At 40.7% G+C, this 24,498-nt stretch overlaps 1 protein-coding gene and 1 pseudogene across 2 annotated transcripts in view; one reads left to right on the top strand and one right to left on the bottom strand.

Moving 5' to 3' along the window:
- Positions 1-1,844: 1,844 nt before the first annotated feature.
- Positions 1,845-24,498, top strand: part of LOC149226389 (putative choline kinase 2) — a 225,284-nt gene continuing 202,630 nt past the window's right edge. Inside the window, exon 1 of one of the 2 annotated variants that reach the window (XM_089375278.1) lies at positions 1,845-2,512. In XM_089375278.1, coding sequence (XP_089231404.1) covers positions 2,171-2,512 — 342 coding nt within the window. In that variant the 5' untranslated portion in view covers positions 1,845-2,170. The remainder of the gene's footprint in view (positions 2,513-24,498) is intronic. The other variant, XM_089375279.1, reaches the window with a different exon arrangement.
- Positions 12,398-23,148, bottom strand: LOC149226391 (UNC93-like protein 3 pseudogene; annotated as a pseudogene).

Genomic DNA, 24,498 nt, shown 5'->3' with positions numbered 1-24,498 from the left:
TACCCAAAATTCACATCTTCTTCAAGGGTTTTTTATTGTTTGACTTCTAAGGGAGTGTAATGGGACATGTTTATGGATGTTGAGAGATCCATTTTAACAGTAAAGTGTCATGGTGACAAAATGACGTGTAACAATTAGAGTTTGCAGAGAAGTTTCGATGTAACATCCCCACATTAAACTATGGACTTAACCTTGATAATATGGAGCACACACATATTGATAATACTAAGATGCACATGATCATGTGGTGTGACACTAAATCAATAAGACCTTTCCCATATCCATTTGATTTCTCATCTCACCATGGTTTGTTTTCATGAGAATGTAGGGGGTGGGGGTCATTTTTAAGCCCATTTGGGAACATAGATAAGGTTTACAATAACCCCATGATTTATAACCATGGGACCAAGATTGACTTGGATGATGTCTTGATATGGTCAATAACAAATGACTTGTTTCCAAACATTTTAAGTTAAGTGGGTTAGCTAAGTTGGTTTGAATATATTATTTCAAGGCATGGTTTGTCGTGAGGTCTCTACTTCTGGATTCAATGGGGTTAGTGTCCCGTTGAGTCTCGAAGGGTAATTGACGATTATTTTGGTTGTGATCTACGTCATCACATTCAACGAATTTCGAGCTTGAAATTCAAAATGCGTCGAATTTCAAGGTGGGGTGAATTATTTTGAATGTAATTCGGCGAACGTGAATTTCCATGTGAGTTTTGATTGCCTACAACGCTTGCCCATGGTTTTCATCTCACTTGTGCCAATGGTTTATTTATTTATATTGTCCATGCCCATGCTTGTGCCCATTCCTGAGTCCCGCTTTGCTTTCTCACCACACAACTTGTATGCTGCAACAATGTCAGTCCTTCCCTCTTTCCAGAATAGTAGTATGTTGAATTTAATGCCAAATTTTATTACGAAAATTCTTAGTGTCGAATTTTTGTCGAATTTCAAGATTGTCGAACTCGAATTCAAATTTGAACCAGGTGACACTGTTGGCAATTGAGCTACCCTCCATCTAAATATTATACGGGAAAGTGAGGGGCAAGTGGCCTTAAAACCCATTCAAGAACACATTTTAGGTGCACATAAAGGGTATGAACCCACAATTTACAATCGTGCGACCCAAGCTGGACTTGGATGATGTTCCAATATGGTTGACCAAACATGACTCAGTAATTGAATTCTCCTCCATTTAAATATTCCAAGTAAAAATGAGGGAATTTTGTCTTTAAACCCATTCGAGAATGCATGTAAAATGCACACAAAAAGTATAATCCCACCATTTATAACTATAAAACCCAAACTTAACTCGGATGATGTATTAATATAATTAACCCGATGATTAAATTACCCTCCAGAGTTAAAAAAAAAATCTTTAAACCCATACAAAAACACAATGTAAAGTGCACATAAAAGCCCATACAAAAACACAATGTAAAGTGCGCATAAAAGCCCATACAAACACACATGTAAAGTGCACATAAAAGATGCAACCCTATAATGGTGAGACCCAAACTTAAATGATGTACCAATGTAGTTAACCACATTTTAAACCAAATAAATTAAATCAACCCAATCAAAGACACGATTTCAAAGTCTTATGGGAATTTGGTTGAGTAACCAACGAATATTATAGCCAACAGTTAAACTACTCCACATAATAGAAAAGATAAAACTAACGCCACCTTAGTAGCTGATTTCCGTGTATCAACTCTCAAGCTAAGTTCAAAACACACTCGCCAAAAGTTGACGAGCTTCTGGATAGAGATGGATTCACTCGGCGACACACAGCACCTTTTTAGTCACTCCGCGACACACAGCACCTTTTTAAGTCACTCGATGACACAGCACTCTGCATAAAGGCGCAGTACACTTGTATGTTACCCTGGAGCATTTCCTTGAAAACACCGGCAACCCATTGACACAGCATTTGTCCGGATCTTATCAAGAATCTACCCGGAAAAATATATCCTCCGAATGTGATTATGAGTCTGCTTTTTTAATATTCTAGAAACCCACAAAAGGATTCTCGCAATATCGTAACTTAATGTCATCGTAATACTTCCCATTACCGCGAAGCCCCTTTGAACTCCCCAACATATAAATCCAAACAGTGTTTTCTTGCAAGGGAGATCTGCCGCTGAATTTGACTATACGAGAAAATGAGCTGTGAAGGTGGAGATGCTGATGATATACCAGCAGAGGCATACTCTCTGCTTCATAAGATTGCAAGCCAATGGAACGGCATAGTCAATGTGCAGGAACTGGTATTGAAGATACTCCAGGGATCGATGACCAACAGGGTATACGAATGCCACTGGAGTTGGGAAGATGGCCACTGCCCAAAGAAAGTGCTTGTCAGAATCTACGGCAATAGCGCCAATCTGCTGTTCGAAAGAGAAAATGAAATTATAACGTTTGAGCGCATGTCTCAGCTGGGTCATGGGCCAAGGCTGCTGGGTCGATTCCCAAATGGTCGTCTCGAGGAGTTTCTTGATGCTCGGGTATGTATATTATTTTTTGAGTTTTATATCTGTATTCAGATATGTTTAATGTTAAGAGATTTGATTTTGAGATGACGAAGCTCAGGGCTTAAACTCAACTTTCTGCATATTAAGCACCCACCTCCTCCCCGTTCTTTGAGAGGTCTCCATTTGCGAAATTTTGATCACGGCGGTTCACTTGCTTGCAATTCCACTCATGGTGATCCTGGTGACCCAAGACACTATAAAAGCTCATAAGTTTACCTACTCATGGCCTGAAAAGAGCGCAGTCCCTATTCATTGCGTGATGCAGTGCATATATTTGTGATTTTGACTCTATGGAATTGAACTACTGACTGCTGGCTGATAATTGTCACTCCACCGATGATGGGGCACAAACCTATTTCGTCCGTCCTTGTTGCATTCTCGTTAATCGACTCAAAGAATTATTTTTGAGGACCAGTGATGGATATGACTGAATTGGCAATCGAGATATTTTAGATTTGATTTCTTAATAATTGATGTTGATATTGAGCTTGTGAATTAATGCCATGCTTATTAGGCACCCACATTCGCCATGCTTATTAGGCACCCACGTTCTTACAATTTTTTTATTATCACAGTCTAACTGTTTACAATTTTGTTCATAGTAGTCCCCAGGACCTAGGGCTCAATGAGATGACATTGGTATAGAAAGCACACTAAAACTGAGCAGTTCAATTGCCAGTTGTCAGCGGTTGGCATCCTCAAAGTAACTACATTTAACTATTTAATCTCAACATTAAGATATAATGCATATCATGAGTTTGTTTAAGTTAGGTTGTGTCTTGTGATTCATTGTTGGGGTAATTAAGCTTAAAAGAGTCCCGGCAAGATGCTTCAAGAGCATCTACTACCTATTAGTAGATGAGACATCATTTGACACTTGGAGGCATGAGGTGGGGGTTGACTCAATGGATTCAATTCTACTGCTTCATGATATGATGTTTTGCTTGTGGGAGTGTGCTGGCCCAAGGGGCAAACCCACTGTTTCTTTGAGGATTCAAGTTTGGGTGGGGCTTGTAATAATGCTCGACAATTAAGCTTAATTGAATTCACCGTAACAAAATTCCTTAGTTGCTATGGAACAAGTAAATATTTTTTGACATTTTTGTTTGCTAATCTAGCTTAATTAATCTATTATCAAATGGCCCCATGTTAAGACAATAGGGTGTTGGAATAAGCTTGTGCCTGATGGCTTGTTATGTTGTTAGCTAAATCCACTCTATGAAAGGACTCCTCATTCCCAGTGGCACAATTAGGGTCAATTGTATGTCTTGGGAAACCTTGGTGGAATAGTTATGCCTGGTCACATTATCATTGTTGAAAGGAAGTTTGACTGTTCTAACAGTTGAACCTTTGTGATGTTGAAAATGTTAGCGAAAAAGGGTCCCTTGATTTGTGCCTTAATCAAAGGAACCACAACGAGTTTCTCCTTGAGCATGCACGAGTTCCTATGAGTTAGGACTCTAGGAGCTAATTCCTAAAAAGTCTAATTCCTATAGAGCTCAGGGATTTGTGAGAAGGTTGCGCAGGTTTATGTGTGGACCTTGTGAGAGAAAAGTGTGCCAAGAGTAGCTTGTGTGCATTATTGGAGAGAGGAATTTCCTTGGGATTGTGCAAGAATTTAGGAGTAGCATATGTGCAAGGAATTAGGAGGAAATCGAGGAGCAGATTAGAGGTCTTGCAAGGAGTATTTCAGCCTAGTGCAGGCAGAAGGAATCAGATTGTATTCTCTATTGAAATAAGTTGTATTTGCCAAGTTGGGTTCCCTAGAAAAATATTGTGTTTAATTGTGTGTGAATGTGTCTTTAATTCTGTTTTATTCTGCTGCAAATTCGAAGTAGATATATTCTGTGTTTTAGTGAAAAGAAACTGGTTTTCAGTTTTCAGATTGTTCACTATAGCAGTTGCAGAATTTCAAGGAAATTGTATATGGTATCAGAGCAAGTACAAAATTTAGCCAGCACAGGTTGACACATCCATCTCAAGGGCTTCGATCATAGGCTAAGGAGCAACCAGATCTGGCTGCAGACCCTAAGGAGCTGATCTAACGTGAAGAGAGGATGAGTTATGTTCCAATCTCTTGTGATCTGATAAGGTCGAGATAGGGAGAGCTGTTGGCTGAGTATTTTATGAAGTTCTGTGCATGCAGGATACTTATCTGATCTGACCTCAGGAAAGATCTGATCCCTAAGATAAGAGCTGTGACTTCTGGAGCAGCGTTTTGGAGGGTTGCATGCCTAGTCTGCTACAGGAAAGAAGATTGCATACAGTTGTGGATCAACGTAGGAAAAGAGATCTGGAAGAAGTGTCTAACGCAAAGTTGAAGGAGTATTGGAGGCCGAGTTTAGGGCACCTTTGAGGCAGCCGCAGGAGCCCTAAAGAGGGCCGAAAATCTCAGGTCATATGCACAGAACAGTGACCTTATAAGATGAAGGTAACATCAGGTTAAGGTACGTGGATTTGCTACTTCATGTTGGTTGTTGCAAGGAGATGGAGAGCTGGTTCTAAAGTATTTAGAACAGCAGATCTTGAAGCCCTAGTTAAGGTCTTCTCAATGCATGTACAATCACCATGGATCAGCCCTTAAGTCTGTTCCAACAATGCGTGCTAGGGTACAGAAGTGGGGTGCATCATGAATGGTAGTAGGGCTGTCATGAAGTGTTGAGAAGAGGGCAGATTCAAGAGTTTTTAAAGGAGCTGTTCAAGGTGTGAACAACAAAGATTTGTATACCCTAGTTAGGGCTTCCCTCTAAGGTATGCTGCCAATAAAAGATTGTTCAAAAGGTTGATAAATTTGCTCAGTTTTTCTGTACGTGAGAGAGAAGAGAGGGACCTTAAAAAGGAGACATATAGACAGGGAATAGTAGCTGTATTGCGGAGAGATTCTATGTATATGGCAGTCCTGAACTAGGCCCGTTTCCAGCCTCTAGTAACTGTACAAAAGTGCAAATTTATGGGCAGAGTATATGGCTGATATAGTGAAGGGAATATGGGTCAACGTGGAGCAGTCTCAGTGGAAAGAGAGCTGCGTTGAAGTAGTTGGAAAGGACTGTTCTAAAGGACTTAGGACAGTAGATTTGATAAGCCCTAGACCTGTAAAAAATTGCAGAACAAAGGGCAGTAAATTTGTAGCCCTAGATCAGTCATGGAGATGACTGTAAGTGGGCAGATCGGAAAGCGTGAGCACTGTTCACAAGTGAAGTTGTGAACAGTGCAGGAACAGTGCCGGTTGCAGTGCAGGATCTAGTCTAGGTTTGGGACAGAGTTATTGGCAACGTGTGTATAGGTGGGAGGACTGTTAGAGGGTTGCCAGAAGAGCCCTAAGTACAGTTTTGGTGAAGGACTATCAGGCTGTTAGAAGGGCAGAAGTATTGGAGCCTAAGGAGCTGAACCTTGAAGGAGGCAAGGGTAGCCAAGAGGGCTAGTGAACCAACCCTAGTTCACTGTTTTGAGAAGGACATCTTCAGTGGAAAGTGGGCAGCCTCCTTTGCCCTAAGACTTGTCTTTTGTGGAGCAGCAGTGAGGCAAGTAGTGGGTAGGTTGAAGACCCTATGAGTTGGCATCCTTGATGGACAAAGGAGCAGCTAGAGGGCAGACTATTTGGGCCAAATATCAGTGACCTAAAGGAGCTGCATTCATTAATAGTGGCAGATTGTGGAGCTGGTGATGCATGCTTTCAAAGGGAGCAGCCTTGAGCAGCAAGGCAGAAAGTTCTCAAAATAGGGAAGTGATAGACTCGCATAGCATGGTGGGAGAGAACAGGTCTTCAAAGTAGGTTCTGCAGAAGGAAGCAGGAAAGTCTTCTAGTTCAAAGGGAGCAGCTGCAGCAACGGAGAACATGGTAATGTTGGAGACGAATCCAGGTGGACGAGGTTCTTCCAAGAACACCTTCCTCGCTAAGAGGGAGTGTTGAAAATGTAAGTGAGAAGGGTTCCTTGATTTGTGCCTTAATTAAAGGAACCACAACGGGTTTCTCCTTGAGCATGCATGAGTTCCTATGAGTTAGGAGCTAATTCTAAAAAAGTAGGACGAGTTCCTAAAATTTAGGGTGAATTCCTAAAAGTTAGGAGTGCAAGAAGCAGTTGACTAGTGCTAATTATTGGAAGGCCGAGTTTATTGTCTTCTAGTGCGAGTTATTTTGGGCAAAGAACGAGTTGATTGAGTCAAGCTTCTAAATTATAGGAAGGACGAGTTAACACAACCAGTGAGCTTTTGTTACCTAGTCAATCAACAGTTCGACTTTCCTCAAATAGAACCTGCCAGTAATAGCCTAATCGAAGTGCTTATACGGAGGAATGAAGACACAATAGCATGAGTTGGTGAGACAAGGCAATAGAGAGCACAGGTTGGTGCTTGTGTGTTGAGGCTTGTGTGATTTTGATAGAGAGCAGATAGGGATCAACAATCTTGTAAGGGTTTCAAGCCTGGTTCAAGTTAGGAAAACAAGCTTGTTTTTAGATTGAAATAAGTTGTATTCGTAAGAGATCTAATGCTCAGTTTCTATCAATAATCAAGCAGAGGGTTTTCCTAGTTGGGTTCCCTAGAAAAATATTGTGTTTAATTTTGTGTGAATGTGTCTTTAATTCTGTTCTATTCCGCTGCAAATTTGAAGTAGAGAAATTCTGTGTTTTAGTGAAAAGAAACTAGTTTTCAGTTTTCAGATTGGTCACTACAGAAGTTGCAGAATTTCAAGGAAATTCTACATGTGATGTTTGAGTCTATGAAAATGATCATGACATAAATTTTACCATGTAATTATGAAGTGTTATTTATAGAAAAAAGGGAAAAAATTGCCCCATGTTTCTTAGTTATTGTCCTCATCCCCTTATATGGATTTTTGATTGTGAGCCACAATTCACAACCTTGTAAAGTAAGAGAGATGCACACACAGACACATTGTCCATTGGGTTGTGGTCTAGTGACAACATGGACTATGGTCTAGATGCAACATGGGCTATGGGCTAGGTTCAAATCTTGACGTGCTCGCTTCCCTCTTGTGCTATGGATGGTCAAGTGTGACCTCTATTGTGGCCTAATCATCAATATTGCTTCAACATGCGTGTTGATGATGCATAGCCTTTGGACAAATGTCATTGTTTGTAATGTCCTCTTTCAATTAATTGCTCAAGGTAGGACATAGTAGCCTATTTAACCCCGTAGGCTATAGTCATTTGGAAAGGGGATGTAACACACTCCCTTGTCTAACCAGAGGTGGTTACTATGCCAACCCGACCCTCAACGTGTAGTTATGAGGATGGAGTAAATTTTTTTAGTTTATAATAATCCACCTCCACAAGATTGCTAAAAATTAAAATAAGCACATTTACATAAGCCGAGAAAAAGGCAGGCTGTTAAGAAGATTTTTAAACAAAATGACAGATTTCATGCAAGAAAAAATGCAATACTCTATAACATGCAATTTACACGTAGTTTCAGCTACTACAATGAGAAATTGCTTGACTATATTTCATTTTAAGCACAATCTACACAAAGCTTGTCTGGCAAGACATAAAGACGAAAACGTTAGTCCAACAGTTTAGAAAAAATGTAAACATGAGAACTAGGGATAGTACTACTTGAAAATGAAAATCTAAATGTTTTTTTCCCAAAATAAATGAACTTTCAATTCCACCAAATTTACCTCTTCCTGAACTGTCAGGAAAATATCATTATAGCCTCACAAACATCAATCAAAGTATCGTAGGTCAAATCACCTACTTGGAAATCTAATACTGATATAAACCTTTACAATTCCCACACCAACATAAACATCCATCAAACTTCTCAGTAAAAATATTAAAAATATCAATCAATCATGTCTTAGTTTTGGTTCATCAACTTGAAACTGTAGTTCAAATCAACATTCACAATGCTTCATAAACTGGGTTATCGGTAATGAATTAAAAAATCACTAGCAGCAATATGACGAAAGCTAGGTGTCACTGGTTCTCCATCTTATAAGCTAGCTAGACCGAAAATGTTCACTTCTAGTCTCTAATGGACAACGTTGGGAACAAAGGATTTGCATCACAAAACTGTCTTCCATGAATTTTGATAGCTTTATTCCATCCAACCACAATTGAAATTGTAGGAGTCAATGTAAGAGTCTGACTGGAGTAAACATTTACATCAAGCAAATCCTTTTTCAATTCCATGACCAAGTCAACCGTAATGCCCTTCAAAGTGTAGAGCAAGCCAGGATCCCAGTAGGTGTGCATTCACTTGAACCTTAACACCTAAGTTCAATATCTCATTAAAATACTCGGATCACCAGTAGCCCTATTAAATCAGAAAGAGTGAAATCATTGGTACCTATAATTATTTGAGACAATGAGACATCAAATCTCTAAATGGGAAATTCTTAGCTCACTACATTCAGAAATAATAGTGTTCCCCCCATGGTAATTAAAATGGCGTGATGATCTACAAACATTAAATCTTTTGTAGATACTACTGTCTCCATGGCCAGCCCAAATTTTTCCTTAATGCAAAATTAAGGTCAGGAAATTACTGGCTGCTTGAGTGACGCATCTATGAATAGCGAAGAATCACACTGGAAACACTATCTCCATTATGACTCAAGCGAACATCATTAATATTAAAACAGGATGCCCAAAGAGCTAATTTTAAAAAGTTCAAGCTGGTTTTCAATTCATCTAGAAGCTTTAAAGCTTGACATCTGACAATGAACTTTGAAGAAGGTTTAACACAGGTCATAAGATACCCAAATAATAGATCTAGAGGCATATAGATCTAGTCCAGCCTAGGCCAACTAGTGCGTCTTGTCATAAAAACTCATCTGTATGCCATAGACATGTGTAAGACAACTAGACAAGGTCTCATGTACACTAACTATGAAAACGAAAGACAACAATAAAATTTGATGAAAATCCATGATTAACTATAAACAAAGCAACAGAAGACTGGGTTCTAGAGAAAACCAACAAATACCAGAACATTGATGCTCTTGCAGCCTGGGATTAGATATAGTAAATACAGATAGCCTTTTCAATGACTATGAGGCATCCCTGTGGCATGTATAGCCAATGCTAATTCATAGTTTTGATCACTGTTCCTACAGTATTTTGAACATAACATGTAGGATTTCCTATATATATATATATATATAAAAGCCTGTAAACACCACTGTGACACTTGGGTTTCTACCCAGTGACTAGGCTTGACTGCATGCTCATAATGTACAGGAAATAGGAGTTAACACCATTCTTTTAGCAGTGCAAACACAGCTGGAAAGAGCTCACACAATAGTATACCAATTCAACAGAGATCTGATTTATCATTTATAAACTACAGCATTTCCTTCTAACACACAGAAATCTATTAATGCAAGCAACATAAACGATAACCATGTTCAGTATCCATAGTCACCTTTAATGCTGATATTAACTGGACTCAAGAATCCATACTCATAATGTTAATGGTTTCAGTTCTCAGGTTTGTATTGTGTTCTTTCAGTTGTGTGGGGACGCATTCAGGTGTGTGGTGGTTAATTCGTTGCTGAACACTTCCCAGCCCAGTATCTCAGGTTGGAGTTCAGCAAGCCTTCGTGGTGGTCGATATACAGGGCTGAGTATCAGTTTGTGACCAGTTCTTCGACAAGAATTCCGTTACACACATCATTATCAGTCATTACAAAATAATAATGCCAGTAACCATGTCACTGCTAGATGAACAACTACATCACTGGTCATACCTCACACTTCAACAGCGTCATTTGCAGTCAATAAAATAAACATCAAATTGATTATACTAATCAAACGTGAGAGTTACTTATCTCAATTAGGACTAGGGAACTGAGTCTGGGACTGCGACTCTCCACCCAACCTTAGATTGGCCTGCACAGTGGTCTTGCTTGCAGCCCAATCACCCCCTGAGCCAGATTCTAAAGCGTGAGGAGGTTGCTCAAAGGATGAGACCAAAACTGCCAGATGAAGCAGAAACTCTGGAGGTCCAACCACCTCCACCCACTAGCTACTAAATGCAATGAGCCTAGTGTTGTAAAATGTATCTAGGTTTGGTCTTCATAATGACATGTAATTGTGATTTTTGTTAATGATGTAATAAAGGAAATAAAATTATTTTTGTATGCCTTGCTTCATGGGTTTCATGAGCAAAAGATTTTATTTGTTAGTGGCTCCCATTGAGAGCTTTAGGATTTATCATCAAGTCAAAGAGTCAATGTCATGCATGAAGAACTCTTCTTGAGCATATGTAAAATGTATATAAGTCTATGTCTATGTCTAAATAGCCCTCCAAATGACAAGCACAATCCTCCTCTTCATGTCAGCTTCAAGTAAAGATAAGACCTTCATGTTGGCTTACAGTTAAAGGGACCCATCTAATTTATGGAGGACCAACTACTATAAATACCCAGCTAGGATCTTCGCATAAGGACAGTTCAAGGATTCGGATACCTCTGCAATTTCGGTGGAAAATCTCAGAACAGATCTTGGCTATCTCTGAGATTTTCGGAAGTCTATTACAGAGACAGAAATTCGGATTTGGAGAGACAGTCAAGCTCTGAAATTCGGGTAACAAACAGAAGACAAGTTCAGACTAACGCAGAAGTGTAATGAAGGGACAGCGAGGGTTTGTTTAGGGCCTAACACAGAAATATCAGTTCGAATTTATGAAGGAAAGTCTCAGTACCTCAGCAAAGGAGCACTGCCTAATCAAAGACATATATATGCTACAGTTTGGTACTATGGAGAAGCCATAGCTCGCTGAAGTGATAGGACTATGATTTGGTACTATAAAGGAGACAGCTCTGTAATGTTTCAGTGAAGTATTCAGTGCCACCTCAAGAAGAAGGTCACAAGTGTGTGACATAATCTCTGTGCTGATACGAAGGAGAAAGGTCTCTGTGTTATCAATAGTATCTATTATTCAGTGACATGACTTCAGAATTGGTGCTACAGGAGAAGGAGAAGTTCGGCATCCTTGACAAGTTCAATGTCATCACATATGGTGCAAGATGTGAAGAAGGAGAAACCGAGAAGGAGTAATCGAAGAGAAGGAAGAGGACTTGTGTCTTGGTCTTGGTATTCGTCAATTGGAATCTCTATAAGAAGAATTTGTGCGGGTTTTCTTCTCAAAGAGTGAGAGTTTTTGGCCCTGGCTCATGCCTACATGCTGTGTCTCTTGTCTATTTATGTTCATGCATTGGTTACTGTTTGATGAAGAAGAACACTAATAAACTAACGTGAAGAAGATACTAATCTAAAGAAGTAAAAAGCATTCACAAGCAGTCACTAATAAAAGAGAACTCCCCTAATATTAATGCCCTAGATTTCTCAACACCCAGCACAGGGAGTCTAGAGGTCTGCTACCTCCACCCTTCCATCAAATGATGGCTTCATTAAAGGCTGAAACAGGGAGTCCAGAGGCCTGCTACCTCCACCCTTCAGCCCCCTTACAACCTCTTCAATAACCATAGCATAAATGTCCCCTTCCCTGGAATTAAATTTTATATGAGTGGCCTCTTTCTGTAATTTGATTTAGAAGTACACCTCCCTTTAATAAGTTCAAACATGCTAAGATTGTGATCCCTTCCAGCTGACAGCCAGCCTTCCAGAAGGGTGTATGGACAGATCATTGGCACCCTTTTTGTGGGCTTTCAGAGTTCTCAAGTGTACCCACAAGTCTGAATCCCATATGTAGATATTTCAATTCAGGGAACTGCTTAGCAGGGTTCTAGGACAAGTGGAACCTCCAGACTTCACATGTGACTCATCTCCATAGAAGCACAGGCTTGTTATTACGGCCATGTGTTGGAGCAGAGAACTCATTTCACAGTAAGAAGCAAGGTCAAAATCTTGATGGTCTCATCCATACCCTTTGTTACAAGCACTTGACCGTATTATGGGGAAAAAGTAACCCAGCAGAGCATTTATTTGTGTTAAAAACTCCATCCCCTAAACCCCAAAATGCTGCCATGCCTAGTAGATTGATTAAGTCTATTGCTCCACCCCCAAACCTACGATTCAACCATAGTTCGAAAAGCACAACTGTCTAAAATATAATACCACCAGACATAATGAGGGTGATGGAGAGCAAACCAGTCGTCAAGCCCCCAGCCAATAATGAGAAAATTGCATCAGCAGCTTCAAAAACAGCCATAGTACCTCCAACACCTGATAACACCAATTGCAGGGCTGACATCATATTTTATAAACTCTGCCAATACAAATGCTTGTTCAAGGCCTGAGTAGACAAGCAAAGGGATCAACAATAGCATCCTTTTCAAATAGAGGAACAAGGTTGTCTTCAGTAAATCTCCAACAAAAGAATGCGAGCCACTACTAGCTTGAACAGTAAGCCCTGCTTTTGTACCACTCTGTTTATCTAAAATAATCCAAAAATTGTGCCCAAAGTAATGCTAACAAGAAATTCAATAAATAGCAATGATATGCCAGAGCCTTTGCCTTCCATTCCATTTTTCAGCAAAGCAAGTGAAAGCATGTTACCTATAACCTGGGTACTGGCAAACATTTCCTAAAATTCTCCATTGAAGTTTCCAAGAACTCTTCCTTCACGCAAGTTAAATTCAGCTGCATGGCTCCTTGTGGCAAAAGTCAGGTACATTCCATCCCCTATCAGTATAACAGAAGTTTTAAATCCAAGATACAATGATGCCGGAACTTGTAAACAGGGAAAACCCCTTGAAAAATCTCCAACGTATCAATTTATAAAGTTGAATATCTTGGATATCCAATGGAGCAAACGGAAAGGAGTTTCGACATCACCTTGAAGGCTGAGAGAAAATGCACAGTGAGAGTGGGAATTGACAGCCAAGTGGGATATAAGCTTGGCGCCTGCACCCACCATGTGCAGAGCAAATGTCGACTCCACACATCGCCCTCGGGAGCAGCCTAGCCCTGCATTAACATTTCTGGAAAGTTCTCGGAATGCAATTCACCTCGTCAACATGCATACCAGAATTTCCCAAGAATGAAATGATGCTCCCTTATTTGAACTGTGAGTATCGATGCCAAAAGAGGGACGTCCTTCTGTGCTGATCCTTGTGGAAACCCACCAGAGCCATCAATTATTCTCCTCCCTCTCTTGATTTGTGTTTCGTTCTGCTCCAAAATCAGTGCTTTCTCCCTCTGTCTGTCTTTATGTGCATCTGCCTTCTTCTCCCAAACATTCTATCTATAGCTGTTTGATAATAATTTGATTCCACAGCCCAGGTTGTTGTTTCCCAGTCTGGCCTGAATCTTGTAGGCCAATCATGTTGGTCCACACCATTTTCTCTCTCTCCATATTGTTTTGGTTTCTTTGTTTAATTTCTTGTTGCAGTGGTGGTCAGCTCACCCCGCTATGCTTCCAACACCAATGGGCTGCCCCCTGTATTGCCAGATCACCATTAGTTGGTTGTTGCATACTTGTCAGCCTCCTTGGCTGTGACAAAGCAAGAGAAATCCTGAGCAATTAATCCCCCTTAGTTCTGGAATCTGTGTCCCTAGACTCAGCCCATTTTTAATCAAATATTTTTACAATGCTTACAATAATTGGGAAAATGACCAGGGGCTGTCACAGGGAAAACCCCATTATTTGATGTTATTTCGGTAACATTAGATAATCTGGGGCAGATGGAGGTAAACTTGCAATAGACGTCAAATTTGGGGCAAATGGAGGGAAACTTGTTAGCCACTCAAATGAAAATTAGGAGGGAAAACCCCAAAGGGAATCTATAAAAAGGAGAGAGGAGATTCATTGTGAGCATCACGGGTTGTTGATCTTTCTAATTTTTGGGTTGAGGCTTTTGGAGGGGTTTAAGACCTCTTTTCTCTGGTTGGTTTCAGTAATGAAAGATTCCACCATAGCCAATCGACCATTTTATCTTACTACAGGACCGAACTTTGTTTGGCATAATTTTCTGGGGCAACTATTTTGTGGCAGTGATGGTTTTTGAGGCTTTATCTATGGCAGCGGATCATCTCCAAAAGGATCCATTTGTGTTAGCAGACTACTTCTAGGGCATTGTCTGTGGCAGCACATCATTTCTGAGGCCATGTTTGCGATAGCGGATCCTTTTTGAGGCTTAGTCTGTGGCAACAGGGTATCTACAAGGTACTGTTGTGGTAGCGAATCATCTCTGAAGCCTTGATTGTGGCAGCAAATACTATTTGGGACACCTCTGAGGCCTGGTTTGTGGCAGCGAATGGTTTTTAGCAATTTAGTATTGAATTGATGGTGGCAGTAGGGTTGGAATTCCCTCTGTGAGGCAGCGAAATAACGCATTTGAGGTAGCAAGGAAGTGTGGGATCCCTCCCTTGTGGCAACGAGGAAGTGAGGGATCCCTTGTGGCAGCGAGGTTGGGAAACCCCGTTCTGAAACAGTGGAGGGTGGATCTAGGATTGCGGAAGAACCCTATAGGCCTATATTCCTGTGTGGCAATGGATGTTGAGATGCTATTCTTGAGGCTGCTGGCAGCAAAAAGGGATATAAACTGAGGGATGCGAAGATTACTAGGATTTGGCTATTTGGATTAAAGCAGATAGGGCAAATACATCTCAAGCAACTAATAAGACCGGATCCGAGGCAGCAAGTGATTAAGGGTGCCAAGACCATAGCTGGTTGTAAGGTTAGATCAACAGTATAAGGACAATAGGATCTACTGATTTAACAACATTAGTTTGTGAATCTAAACTATAGTGGGTTATTGGAAGGATTGTGGAATTTTAACCTGTTATGTACTGTTGAATTGGCCTTATTTGTATGAATTATTGGTGAAATCAACTACTTTGTTTACACTGTTTGTGCATTCAATTTTATCTAGAATACACTTTTGTCATGTGCTCTTTTCAACCCTAAGGGTAAATTGCATTGTTGTTATTGAGCCCTCATGTTGACTAAAACTGACTCTATTCTTCATGTCGACTAAACATGACTCTAGTTTCAATGGGTTATATATATATTCATTTATTCATTTATTTTGATAAAATCCTTCATTTAAGAATTGATATAAACAAGAAATGTATTTAGGCATTTTATACAAAAAACCATGGGCAGCAAATGCAATTGCCATAAGCACTATTTGGAGCTCAAAAGTTGCTGGTTACACACCAAATATGCCCATTAACCTAGGACCAACCACCCCTTTGGGCATGCATGGAATGGAATAGTCCATAAAGTATTTGGAAAATAACAAATTCAAATGGCTTGAGGTCCAATAGTAAACACAGGGCCAAAAACATCAAGCGACAATAGGAAACCAATAGTGGGGTGGTTGATCATCATGGTCCTTGGGGTTTGGCCCCAATTAATAACACTAAAGTCGAGGTCACTGATGATTGGGCCCCCATTAGTTTTGGGCTCAAGTGGCTTCTTTCCCTCTTAAATCACAAGTGTGAGCATGGGGAACTTATTGTTCTTTTGAGTAGGTTAGTGGAGTCAACTACTTATTGTTCTTTTGAGTAGGCTAGTGGAGTCAACTATGTCTTGACTCCCTTCTTTGTCCTTCCACTTTGCAACCCTAATGATTGTTGAAATTCTATGACAAGTACACTAGAATACAATTTTCTGCTAGATAATTACTTCCTAATGATTTTCAAACAATATTTTATGCCACTGTTATCAATGAATAGTTATACATAGAAAATCTCAACGGTAAATGCAGTGGAAATGTTAAAGATCATAGAAAGACAACCATGCACAATAGAGACAATAATTTTAGCCTAGGAAACCCAACTTTGAGAGAAAACCCATCAACTTTCTTAGGAGAAATTATTCCTTAGCAAGGTTTTCAAATCAACACTTTCTCTAGAAATTTGTGCCAATAATCCAAGTCAAATACTAATCAAACTTGGTCAACCAACAACAAGTCAATGTTGGTTAAACCAGTCAAAATATGCAGAAGTGAATGCTGGTCAAACTATCAAACTTCCACCCTGCAGTGTTTGAAAATTCCAAACCGGAATCCTATTGAAGCAATTGGAAATTATTCTCTTAATTGTTAATTTAATTTAACAATTTATTCACTGTTTGCTACAACAAATACTGAATAAAATTATAAATCACACTGCAACCTACACAAATAAAATTGCGAAAGAATAAATGCTAGCACACACATAAAAGATAACACAGTTATTTTTGGACAAAAGTCCCTGGAAAAACCCAACTTGAGAAAACTAGTGCAGCAGCTAAGGGTTTTATTATTATGCAACAGTGAAATAATACGAGTACAACTGGATGCTAAAACTGGAAATCCTATAGAGAAATAATGGCAAAAATCTGGAGAGTAATTTTCCTCACCCCACACGGAATCTCCTGACACAACTTGCCTTCAGAATTTCGGCCCTCTGAGCCTCTTCGTCAGTCTCTGCGTTGCTTTTTGAAGTTGGCTGGACGTCTAGCCTCAGACCAAACTCTAATGAAGTCGTTTCGTTTTTCCTTCTGCTAACCAAAAAGAGGCTTCTTCGGCACTTTGGGACTCCTTCCCAACCTCTGGAACTGAAAACGTCAATCTCTCCCAGCAAATCGACTTTGCCTTAAGAGGCTATTGCGCTGCCCTAGTGTCAGCCTCTTTGTGGCTCTCTTGCCTCTCTGCAAATGCACTCACCGGATCTGGAAACCTTCCTCCAACTTCACTGTCTCTACCCCTCTCTCACTGCTTCGATCTCACTAGCTCTCTCTTCGGCCATTGATTGTTGCTACTTAGGAAATCAATCTGCTCATGAAAATCGAACCTCACAAATGTCTTCTCCATCACCACATCGACCTCCTCTTATAATCCTCTGTTGGAGCACCAACGACCAAGGTTAAAATATAATCGATGGCTAGGATCATCTTTGGATGGATCCATTTCAGTTTCTAGATAATTCACGCCTTGACTTAATTAATATTGATTAATTACCCATATTCCCTAAGTTTGACTTAGGAAATATTTAAAAACTGGTTAATAATCTAATTAAGTAATTTCTAGGTAGAATTTCCAGAAACGATTGTTGGGTTTTGAAGATCTTAGGTATTCTAGCCTCTCCACAAAATTTCAAGGCTAGAACATATCCGATGCTACAAAAACTAAAACTCCCTCTTAGCGAGGAATGTGTTTTAGTGCTACTGCACCCCTTGTAGCAACACCCTGTCTATGCATCATCTCTTGTCATGCTGCTGATATCTGGCCATACTGCCCACCAACCACTATCATCTCTTGTCATGCTGCTGATATCTGGCCATACTGCCCACCAACCACTGCGCAACTCTGATATACATTGCATCTGTGCTGTTGCTGACCCTGCTAAACTACTGCCGACACTGCATTTGCACTGTAACTCCCTCTCATCTGTTGCTACTGCAACTGAAAAGCATCCAAAATACTGAATCAACTGTGATTAGTATAATACATCTGTCACCCGAGGCTTTGACTGCTGCTAGTATCTGCACTATCACTGAAGAATCCGTGCTGTTGCTGATTGCATTTTTCCAATTGCACTACTGCCAACTCTGCACTGCACTCCCCAGCATCTGACTGCTACTAGTCTATGCAATTGTCTCTCTCTCTGGCATCTGATTGCATTACTGTCACTGATTCATCTTGCCATTGAATACTATGGGCCCCCGTAGCAAGGTATTGACCCATGAGATGGACTCCTCAAGGTCCCTACCTAATCTCTGTAGTTCTTTGGGACTACAGTACTAGATCTCCCCATGGGAAATCTCTTTGCCCCTCCTGGCAACTCGCAATGCCCTCCTGCATTGGAAACTGGATTGCCTTGCTTTGCGCTGGGAATCACCTGGCTGGAACTGCACCTACATACTGCAACTGGGCAATTCACACTTCCTGTGTCACTGCATCTAGCTCTGCAACTGTCTCCTAGGTACCGACTGCAACTGTCTAATGACAAATTGCGTCTGGTGACACTGAACCTGCTAATATGATACTGTGGGATCCTGTAGCAAAGGTGATGGTCCTGCTGCAACACTCCGGAATTGATCTGACTGATCTCCTTGTTGCAACTGCGTTGGACGCTGCCCAATATGGCACACTGGAGTCTTATACTCCTAGATTTGGTGTCCCACTATCTCCTTTCAAGTTTGGTCCCAGGCCTAGACCCTTTCTTTCTTTGCAACTCACACTAGACAACATGCACTTCCTCTAGCATCTTGCCTCAGGCAACTAGAAGTTGATCTGCTGCCCAGATCTGCATCCTGGGTAACTCGCACGACCTCCTTTGGCAATCTCGTACGGTCATCCCTGTAGAGCTACAAAATTTGGAAACTCAAAATTGGAGAAATAAAACTCGAAAATCTCCCTCTTTCCCTCTGCTTGGTAGCTGAATTTGCTACTCGCACTCCCTTTTGGAGTGAGAAAGTTTGCTCACAACAACTGCCAATTTGTAATTGGAAAAATCAAACTTCTGAGACTAGAAGTTCCTTGAGGAAATTTTTCCCTCAACTGTGTGTGCGTCTCTCTCTTCCACTCGACATTAGCTTTGCTCTATCGAACTGCTGCAAAACCCTCTGCGTCCAACTAGAGATTTGCTAAACGAAAAATTTGGGTTGCTCCCTCTACCTTTGGAATCACTCGATCTGGTAGGATTGAATTTTCTGCCCCTCATTCAGAAAAATTCGAACCTCCACAAGTAAGTCGGCCTCTTGGCAGAATGAATGCGTTGCCCTTGGGAATTTCGGCGTGTTGCCCACAATGAGCAATGGAATTCCTTCTCTCTTTGCCTCTGAGCTCTCTCGCTAATCAACTACGCTCTGATACCAGGTGAAAATTCCAAATTGGAATCCTATTGTAGCAACTGGAAATTATTCTCCTAATTGTTAATTTAATTTAACAATTTATTCACTGTTTGCTACAACAAATATTGAATAAATCAAATTGCAACCTACACAAATAAAACTGCAGAAGAATAAATGTTGGAAGAAATGCTAGCACACGCATAAAAAATAACACAGTTATTTTTCGACAAAAGTCCTCAGAAAAACCCAACTTGGGAAAACCAGTGCAACAACTGAGGGTTTTATTATTATGCAACAGTGAAATAATATGAGTACAACTAGATGCCAAAACTAGCAATCCTACAGAGAAATACTGGCAAAAATCTAGAGAGGAATTTTCCACACCCAACGGGCAATCTCCGGGCACAACTTGCCTTCAGAATTTCGGCCTCTGAGTCTATGCGTCAGTCTCTGCGTTGCTTTGCGAAGCTGGCTGGATGTCTAGCCTCTGACTGGACTTTGATGAAGTTGTTTTGCCGTCTGTTGACGAGAAAGACGCTTCTCCGACACTCTGGGACTCCTTCCTGTCCTCTGGAACTGAAAATGTCAATCTCTCCCAGCAAATCAACTTTGCCTAAAGAGGCTACTGCGCTACCCCAATGTCAGCCTCTCTACGGCTCTCTTGCCTCTCTGCAAATGCACTCATCGGATCTGGAAACCTTCCTCTGACTTCACTGCCTCTGCCCCTCTCACTGATTCGATCTCACTAGCTCTCTCTCCGGCAACTGACTGCTGCTACTTAGGAAATCGATTTGCTCATGAAAATCGAACCTCAAAAGTGTCTTCTCCATCACCATATCGACCTCCCCTTATAATCCTCCGTTGGAGCATCAACGACCAAGATTAAAACATAATCGATGGCTAGGATCATCTTTGGATCGATCCATGTGAGTTTCTAGATGATTCACTTCTTGACTTAATTAATAATGATTAATTAACCATATTCCCTCAGTTTAATAATCTAATTAAGTCATTTCTAGGCAGAATTTCCAGAAATGATTTATGGGTTTTGGAGATCTCATGTATTCTAGCCTCTCCACAAAATTTCAAGGCTAGAACACATCCGATGCTACAAAAACTAACAAAATAAACCCTCAGACCTGCGGTCAATAACAATCATGTGGCCTCGTTGTCAAACTACGGTTAGTCAAACCCTCACATGGCGGCCTTCCTGCAGTCAATTCTCCGTCAAATCAACTTGGTCAAAGGTTTGGTCAACTCAGTCTTCTTCCTCACACATGTGGCGAGTTAAGCAACTTGTCAACTTGTCCTTTTTCTCACATGTGCGACTGTCCCAGAGAGATAAAATGATGAAGAGAGAGAATGACTTGCTCTTGCTTGTTGATCAAATGAGACATCACATCATCTTATTTATACATTTCTAAGCGATGTGACAACCAAGGGACATGTCCCTTCACTGGCTGGCCAACTTGAAGACTCTTTAGTCATGCAGAAATACCTCCTGATGGTACACAAAAATCAACACTCCCTCTTAGCCAGGTGAAGTATTCTCCTTAGCTGAAATTTCTTCTCCACTACAAAATTTCATGAGCTTGCTATATTGATGTAGTGTCTCCTCACACTCACATCTATAGTTATAGATCACTCCATCTCGGAGCAGGCAATGAGTATCATGGGCCATTTACCCCTAGCTAAACTAGCATGGCCTCATGGGTAAATGTATCAATCTCCCCTAGTCAAATCAGCGTGACCCCATGGGAGATGTCTGCCCTTGGGCCATTCACCCTTGGCCAAATCAACATGGCTTCTTTGGGTGAATGTATCATTCTTCCCTAGTCAAATCAATATGACCCTATGGATGCCAATCAACATGGCTCTAATGGAAGAATGGGTACCCTATGCTGCTGTACTGAGTGCTATAGAAGTTTGCTTCCTGCTAAACTAGGCTTTTATATCTAATCCCAAGCTGAAGCAACAGTTCGAGGTGCTCTTTTTGTCCTCGACACTTCCCACCCAATCCGAATCAGTATATCCCTACAACCTCCCTTCACCACTTGAGACATATCTCAAACCATATCCAACTGTACCACAAAGGTACCTCAACACATGCTTCGTTGCAACATAATGTACTTACCAAGAGTTAAACACATATTGGCTTAGGTTGTTCACTGCAAAGCAAATATCTGGCTTAGTGTTAACCAGGCACATCAAGGATTTGATTAACTGCCTAGACATAGTGGGATCCACCAAATCTGAATCTGAAGTGGAATCACTCAACTTCTTCAGATTGGTCACCATAGGTGTAGCCATGGAATTGCAGTCCATCATACCGAATCTGCTCAAAATTTGACTAGTGTACTTGAGGGAGATCTCATCAGGTCTCTGCCACACCTCCAATCCCAAGAAATAATGCATCAAGCCAAGATCCTTCATCTTGAACTTCGAGGTCAAGCCCCTCTTGCACCCAACAATGAGGATCTCTGCCCCAATAAGGAACAAACCATCAACATACAACACCAAGATCAAAAGATTGCCATTAACAACCATGAAGAAAGGGTCAGGATCAACATCACTCTTGGTGAAGCCCAATGTATAAAGTATCCATTAATCCTAGAATACCATGCCTTGGCTGCTTGTATGAGTTTGTTCAAAGCCTTCTTTAATCTGCAAACATGGGATTCCTTTCCATGTACCTTGAAGCCCTGAGGTTGCTCTATGTACACTTCCTCCTCAATTACACCATTGAGGAACACTGTCTTTACATCCATCTGATGGAATCTCCAACCCATAGTAGAAGCAAGAGAAACAATAGTCTTGATAGAAGTGTACTTGGTGACTAGAGTAATGTGTCATCATACTCCACCCTTCTTTCTGCGAGAACCCTCTTGCCACCCACCTCGCTTTGTACTTCTCGATTCTGCCATTTGCTGCAGGCTTGATCTTATAGATCCACTTAGAAGTCACTATTGACTTCCCTTCAAGTCTTGGCACTATCTCCCACACATCATTCTTCATGATGGATTGATACTCCTCCATCATGGCATCCTTCCAAACCTGTTGGCATGCTATCTCCTCATCACTAGAGGGCCCAAAATCAATACACAACTCATAAATGTTGTATAACTCGAGAATCTCTGTCGTCTTTTTCTCTCCTTGAAAGTACCTTTGGGAGCTACATGTCCCTGTGCATCCTGCAAAGTGTCATGAAGCCATGCTGGCCTCTTCCTGGTCACAACAACATCTTTAGGTAGATCCACTAGCTTAGCTGGCTCAACTGACTCGTCCTAATATTCCGAAGGATGATCAATGGAAATAGAGGGACTTGTACTTGCATCCTTCAGAGCCTCTTGCTACTCACTAACAATCTCCAAGTGGGACTCTCTGGACCTCTTGAAGGCTACCCCCCCATAAAAAATAACATCTTGACTAACCTCAATTTGACATTGTCCTAGAATGTAAATTATGCAGGCCTTTGAAGTGTCGCTGTTATGTACCAATGCGGGGGTTGGATGTCCTAACAATTTGTGCAATCCTCCCTTTCGAACATCGATCACTTATGTTGAATCTATGCTTGAGCCCTTAGGCCATATAAGAATTTGTCCATCAACAAATGCAACTCTGTAACCACTATCCTCCAACGTTGAGATAGAGAACAAGTTCTTCAATCTTGGTACAAACAAAACATCTATGATGTGAAGAGAATCTTCAGACTCCAATTGAAACAATGTTGTCCCAACTCCTTTCATTGCATACTTGGTCTTATCTCCAAGTTCCACTTGCAATGATGAATCCCCTTCTGTCAAATCAATGAAAGAATCTTGAAAACCAGCCATGTGCCAAGAAGCACCAATCAATGAAAGAATCTTGAAAACCAGCCATGTGCCAAGAAGCACCATTGTCCACCAACCAAACATCACTACCATCTGTAATAGTGCCCATAAGGGCAGAGACAAAGAAATATTCCTTTGATGTCTTTTGTGGTGGATGCTCATCATCATCATCAATATCGACCGCCGATGCACACTACTTTCCCTTCCTTTCTTCTCAGGATACTGGGAGGCATAGTGACCCAATTTATGACAATTGAAGCACCTAATCTTTGACATATGCTTCTTCTTTTGATCATTAACTGTAGCTAGTCTTCTATCTGTATCTTTCTTTTCAAACTTTCCAAAAGTTCTTCTTCCTTTCCCATTCCTTGCATGAGCTGCAAGGGCTTGAGTTTCTTCATCTTGAGGTCTCTGCAAGCTGTTGTACTACAATTTGGCCTCCTTTTTGACACATTCAGTCCATAGCTTATCAAACTTGGGCAAATTCTCTCGTGCACAAATTCCTTGAACAAATGGCTCCCATGAGGAGGGAAATCCATTGAGAGTCACTGTAGTTTGTAACAAGCTCTATATCATCAATGGTATCTCCAATGACTCTAAGTTCATTTCTTAGTTGGGAGACTCTCATAAGATAAGAGACTACAAAATTTGATCTAGACATCATGATACTATGGAGTTGATGCCTTATGGTTAATTTCCTGCTAGTGTTGCTACTCTCGTACAATTCCACCAAAGCATCATATACTTCTTTGGCAGTCTTCAACTCAGCAACATGTGGAATCAAGTGGTCCTTTATGGAATCTATCAAGATTCTCTTAGCCTTGGCTTCATTTTTCTTATACTTGGCTTTCTCTTCAGTTCTCTCTGGCTCTGGAATGAGTTCCTTCACATGATCTTGAAGATCGTTTTTTCCAAGACAAGGAGTATCTTGGTCTTCCAAGATCTGAAATTAGTAACACCATCCAAGTTGTCTTCTACTCTGAGTCTTGGCACCATTTTGACAAGAGATCAAAAGTCCTATCAAGTTGCTGAACACTGTCACTTAGGATTGTTAATTTGGCAGCTCAGGGACAAATTCCCTTCATTGGAAAGTATTCTTCTTCATAGCCCTTGGAAGAATTTAATTTGGTCAAGGAAAAATATTATTTTTAAGGTCAAACCCACATGTGCACGAAAGTATAGGTTCTCCCAAAGGACAAATTGGGTCTCCTCCACCACATATAAATAGATCATTTGTCACATCATTTTGGAGCATCAACGCACATCACTTTTCTTCTCTTGGATTGGTTCGACTACTTCTGTAATTGCAGGTTCTTTTCATATGTGCTAAGGAGAGAGAATCTTCTCTGATTGGTTGAATTCATCTTTTTGTTTGGGATAGTTTGACTAGCGTTGACTTAGCATATTTTGACTTGG

Source organism: Pinus tabuliformis, chromosome J, assembly GCF_031772625.1.
Source record: "Pinus tabuliformis cultivar Carrire ecotype Pingquan chromosome J, CPIR1, whole genome shotgun sequence".
In the NCBI taxonomy this organism is placed as follows: domain Eukaryota; kingdom Viridiplantae; phylum Streptophyta; class Pinopsida; order Pinales; family Pinaceae; genus Pinus; species Pinus tabuliformis.
This window is presented reverse-complemented; position numbering and strand designations above follow the sequence as displayed.